This window comes from Sitodiplosis mosellana, unplaced genomic scaffold (genome assembly GCF_009176505.1).
Source record: "Sitodiplosis mosellana isolate CC-2019 unplaced genomic scaffold, AAFC_SMos_1.0 Smas_scaffold_6062, whole genome shotgun sequence".
NCBI classification, from domain to species: domain Eukaryota; kingdom Metazoa; phylum Arthropoda; class Insecta; order Diptera; family Cecidomyiidae; genus Sitodiplosis; species Sitodiplosis mosellana.
In genome coordinates, this window is record NW_022601303.1 from 364,828 (window position 1) to 370,737 (window position 5,910).

Below are 5,910 nucleotides of genomic sequence, written 5' to 3' on the forward strand. Positions count from 1 at the left end.
GTACACCATTTTTCCGATCGAATAAATTCAAATGGAAAATAATCGAAAGGGTTTGGCCAATCGCAAGCGCAAAAAATATCGTTGACATGGTTTTATATCTGGTGGTTCACTATGTCGTTTGTTTGACTTCTGATGGTCGAATCGGTTGAAAAGTGACCACTCAATCGGTATCAAACATAACCCATTTACGAAAGTAAAAACTCGAAATTCCGTGCTCTCTAGGAAATCAATTCGAAAATTGATCGAATTTTCACTGTAAAAAATGTCATGAACAAGAGAGAGAAAAAAGACTTACTTCTCTAATGAGCATGTTCGTGTCTTTGAAATCACCGTAAGAAAAAGTTTGTTACAATTGTTCGTAAATGGTAACTCGTTAAGTGAAAATAAAACGCAACGCTCAAATCCAAACGGCAGCCAAATCCAGGTCAAACTGACAATTCGTGTGCCAATACCGCACCGGTGATGATAAATTGCCGTGTAACTCTCGTAACATGCATTGTAAAATTGTTATAGTATAGATTTAGGCGATTGATTTTTGTTAGCAGCGTTACCTTAATAACGCGGCGCACAACGCATGCTATCTATTCAAGTTCGTGCACTTCGTTCAAATTAAATTCAATAAATCAAAACTTCGTAAACTGCGACAACAACAACAAGTTTGTAAAATGTTTGCAGTGTCGATGAAAGTGTTACTCGGTAATTGAGTGTCTTTGCCAAAGATTCTTTGGTGTGGCTACGGTTTCGCACCGTTTCCGTCAATAATTGCTGTAAACTTTATACAAAGTGTTCGACTAATGGAAATATGACAACGTTCGGTGTAATGTAATAAAGTAGGGGGAGAGTGAGTGAATAAAAGAGTGAGGGAGTCTAGAAGTGAGATGGAGGTAGAGAAAAAAAAACAGCGTCAAAAGCGCCGCGGCTGGAAGGATGCATGACGAATTATAATGGTTCACATTTTTATTGGTCTTACATCCTGTGAATGTACTAAATGAGTCAGTAGTTAAATTCATTGAAATAATTGTTTCATCATTTTCCATTCGCACACACACGCAGCGCTATGATTTTCCAGCCATCCATTTGCCATTTGGAAAATCCTTAATTCGAACAATGCTTCAATTAGAGTCAGTTATTTCAAGCTCCGGCTGAATGCTGACATTATCGATGCGGAAACGTTGGCACCACCACCACCACCACCACCCAATAATGCTAATGTAATTAAACGGCGAATAGCACCTTTTCCATGGATATTTTTGCACCGACGTTTGTCAGGAGACCGAGCAACAAAAACTTTGTGCTCTCTTCCTCTATCATTCTATCACTCATAATCGTTGACTCGTTTATTCGCTCATTCCTTCGCTCAAACCTTCTGTCTTCCTTTACCTTTGTCTCTCGCTCTCTCTTTGTCTCTCTCTCGCTCTCGCTCTCGCTCTCTGTGTGTGTCTTACTCACTCACTCTTTACGCTTTTTCTCTCACTCTCTATCTCATACCTTTCTCTCAATCGCTTACCCACTTATTCTCCCTCGTTCAGTCGCTAACTCGCTCACTCGCCCGTCCGCTAAAACAAGTGGCTCCAACGATGAACGCCATCGGTGCAAATTCATCCATCAATAACAAGTGTTTTCAAGTATTTTTGTATTCTTACCTCTGCCGTTGTCTTCTACGTGCGCATTGCGTGCGCCTGTCAAACGTGGAAATGAATGTTTTACTTTTTTTTTCGTTGATGTGGCTCATTCAGTTGCATGAACGAGTAGGCGAACGAGCCGAATGGTTTTTCGTTTGTTTTTGCGTGGATAAAACTTGCAAAACACAGCAACAAATTCAGTGCAACCACCAAACGCTGGTTCGACAACGATCGAGTCAGTGTGCCGCTGGTCGTCCGTCATTCGGAACATATTCGACGAATCAATTGACAGGTGGCTGATGTGATGGTGTGTACGGAAACAATGTTCTTATTAATGTTATTTCACCCACTCATCCTTCCCTCTCGCACACTTTGACCTCCACAATGTTGCTCAAATACAGTCATAACAAATTCGAAATGGCCGGAAAGTCGATTGTGGTAAATGGTCTTTTTTAATCTGATTAAAATGGTAATTTTTCAAGTGGGCCCCAACCACACGGCCATTGATTAACTCGAATTTGTACGTTCAAAGTGAATAAAAAAAAAACGTTGATTTGCAGAACTTGTTTTTTTTCGTTTCATTCGCTTTTGTTTTAATTTGGAACAAAAAATGTGGATTATAGCGATTGCCATTTCAAAAACAAATGCATTTAACTGCTAAAAATTGACTTAATTTAATGGAGCCATGCGACAAAAATGTACTTTGTGTCCGCACAACACATTTTCACAATGGAAATGATTTTCAATAGTAACGCATTTTGTTGCAAAAGCCTGTTCTGTTGATGGACATCCATAGATGGACTGAGCTCGAGAACCGAAAAAAACATAGTGCAACGGTTTGAGTTCGGTTCATGAGCAGACTATAGCGCTACCAATGTCTGTATGACCCATTCCAAACATCCAAACATCATGGTGTGCTCCACTCAATTTGCATATTTTAATAGAAATCATATTATCAGCTGGAGTGTCTCTCTCTCTCTGTGTGTGTGTGATGGACACACGGTCAATCGAGACGACGAGAATGTCTCACATTCATCGAGTGAATGTGTCTGCTGCGTCCCGTTCGGTACTAGTGATGCAAAATAAATTGCAAGGTGCGCGAGACTCGCACCACTCATTTAAATTGCAAACGGTAATTCGACATGCGAGACAATGTAGGCCATTTGAGAGAGAGAGAGAGAGAGAGAGAGAGAGAGAGAGAGAGAGAGATTTTGGCCATTTAGACGTATTCTATGTGTCGGCAATAATGTGATATTGGCAAAATCCATTAGAGTACCGACACTCTCGCTGTTTTCATATTCATAGCATTTGGGCTCATCACTTGTTCTAATTTCTTGGGCTCTATTTCGTTCAAACTCATGCCAATTTTCATCGAGCAGAAGATTTTATGACCATTTCTTTTGAATATAATGAAGTCATTACTCTAGAACAACTAAGCCATTCGCTTTAGAGGAATCATGCTCAATGCACATTCCCATTCGATAGAGAGAAATCCTAGACTCCACCCAGAAGTGTCTAGGTAGTTGCATTGTGATGAAAAATGATTTGTTCAAAAATCTCCACGATTATCGGTTCAATATCGTATAGAATCCCCAAGAAGCCGATCGAAATCGACCGCCTATATTCTGTATTTGAGGTTAACAATTCATCAGTCCATTTAGCTTTGCACTCTCTTATGCATCCATTACGATTAATTTTACATTATGGTCACATGATTGTGACATACACTCACCCACTTTGTATCCGTTAGAGTTCTGTACATCGAAAAACATGGTGGATTTCATTTGCTAGCTTTTATGCTATTGCCGGTGAGTGTGGAATTGTGTAAGCGCTGCAGTTTTAAAATGTTTCGTTGAACTCGGAATACATGATGACTCATCATTGATGAGGGTTGATGATTTTTTTTTTGTTCTGACCCGAAAAATTCGCGTTGCATACCTTATCCAGTGAAAATCGTCGACACACACACACGCGCACGCGCGCATAGTTAAAATTGACCTTTTCTTGGAAACCGAATCCTTTTAGTTCGATTCAAGTTGAAAGTAACCTGCGTTCGTCGTTGATTTTAGTTTCAGTTGAATGTTAATTTGCCATTTTCTAGCACTGCCCGTCTAATTTATGCATTCGATCCCTTTTGTTTGCCATTTGATCTCCAAACGGTTTGTTTCTTTGTTTTCATTTGTTTCTCTTTTTTTTTGCTTCCCAATTTTTTTTTCCGCCTCACTTATCATTTGCTCCCTGTTTTTTTTTTGGTTTTTTTGTGTACCATCCGCCGTCCCGCCAATTTCTCTATATGTTGTTTACACATGTGTATGCGAAAAACCAAAACAACAAACACCACACTTTTATTTTTAGACCGTTAACGTCGTACAATAAACGTGAATCGTGTGCTTCGAGTGCAACAACAACCACAATGCTGGGACAACCATCAAGTAATTATGCATCACAGCGTGGATCGAACGGTGCATTGCATCTGTATGCATTGCCGATGCCACCGCGCGCCATTAGTCCTCTGATGCAGGTAAATGTGAAACACAACAAAAAGACACACACACACACATCTCCAATATCAAACGACTAACATGCATTTTCTCTCTATTTTGACTAACTCACTTTCGCTTATGGTCTTTCCCACTCAATGTCTCACCTTTCTCTGTGTCAACTAATCCGTGTCATGGAGTAAATTTTCCTGTTTTTCTATGTCAGAGAGTGAACTTTTCATTCGACCTCTATCACTATCTCTGCTTTTGCCATTTCTCCACCCTTTCCTGTCTTACTCTCACCATTTTCCACCCATTTCGACATTCAATTTTCAATTTGAGCTAATAATTTGCATTTGCTTTTGTTTCTGTTCTCTTTTAGCAAGGTTTAGACGAGAATTGTGTGTGAAACAAACAACGACTATTGGCCTCTTCGAATCAACCCATCTCGACTCGATTCACGTCATCGTCGTGCAGCAGCATGGATGGCAGCAAACTTTCAAACCTACGTACGATGTGGAATCAATGAAATTGCTAATTAAATACACATGTCCCGTTTTCTTGTCTTCTAATTCATACATCGTCGTTGCGGCAGAAGTGCTTTACCAAAACCAACAGTAGCAGCAGCAGCAGTAGCAGCAGAAGCAGCAGTAGCAACGGCATTAACATCAACTTAATCAATAAATGTTAAAATGTGTCCAGACTTTTTTTTCTATTCTGTGAAAATCGACTTTACGTTAAGCGCATCAGTATATGTATATGTAATTGTTGGAATTTTAAAAGTTTATATATTTAAAACCATCGAAGCAGCAACAGCAGCAGCAGAAAAACCAACAAATCCATTCAATGTCAAAATATATGTGGTGAAAATATAGTTGATATGTGTATAAAATTTTTAAAACAAACAAATAATGATACATAACAATTAATGGTTAAAACCATTGAACATAGGAGTGAGCAAGCAGAAAATTTATTGAAATCAATGGCATAATAATAAAAAAAAAACTGAAAATTCAGCAGAATATTTATCACAATATTGTGTGTGGATGTGTTTTTATCTATTTATGTCCTGGTTTTTTGTTTTTCGAGGGTGGAAAATGGCTGTGGCATTAACAGTCACTGATTTATAATGAACCAATAATCGAATTAATTGACACATTTCATGCCTGTAAATGACAGTGTGCTTCGTTTCGTTTGTTTTTGTTTTTAATGAATCCTTTTATCCTTTTTTTTGGGAACTTTTTATCAGCCCAGCCAACTGGATCTGTTCATTTTGTTCCATGAACCATTCCCCGATGTTCAATGTTCATTTCACTGGAAAATATGCGGAAAATTTTATGATTTTGGCTGATAAAAATCCAATTCATGCATCTGCTTTTGACAGTTCTAGGCCAATTTGAAATTTTTTTCTTTCGTTGTTCTATCTATCTGACATTAGTTTTGGCCATTCTAGCGGCACTCTTTTTCCCCATTCATTTCTTCTTCTTCTTCTTGACTTGTTTTCCTCTATTTCAATGTTTTTTTTTTGTTAGCATTCAAATCGTTGTTCACATTTTAATTTCGTTCAATTTCAGCTTGGTCGCATTTTAAATTCGATGGCTTCATTAGTTATGATTCACGCATTCTTCACTCTTTTTTCTGAATATCCTATTCTGAATAATTTGCAACTAAAACAAAGATGCGGAGCAATAAAGAGTAAATTACCGTTTGGAATTCGAAAGTTTAAATTGGAAATACCGAATTTGGTTTGTAAGAGACGATTTTTCGGAATCGAAACAGGTAATGAAAGATAGGAAATTTGGCATCAA

At 38.3% G+C, this 5,910-nt stretch overlaps 1 protein-coding gene across 7 annotated transcripts in view; it reads left to right on the top strand.

The window, feature by feature from the left end:
• LOC129573334 (diuretic hormone receptor-like) overlaps nucleotides 1-5,136 on the top strand; it is an 86,238-nt gene extending 81,102 nt beyond the window's left edge. For 6 of the 7 annotated variants that reach the window (XM_055453734.1, XM_055453732.1, XM_055453729.1 and 3 more), the window contains 2 exons: nucleotides 3,978-4,143; nucleotides 4,485-5,136. In XM_055453734.1, coding sequence (XP_055309709.1) covers nucleotides 3,978-4,143; nucleotides 4,485-4,511 — 193 coding nt within the window. In that variant the 3' untranslated portion in view covers nucleotides 4,512-5,136. Of the gene's footprint in view, nucleotides 1-3,977; nucleotides 4,144-4,484 lie in introns of those variants that run through there. The other variant, XM_055453736.1, reaches the window with a different exon arrangement.
• The last annotated feature ends 774 nt before the right edge of the window (nucleotides 5,137-5,910 follow it).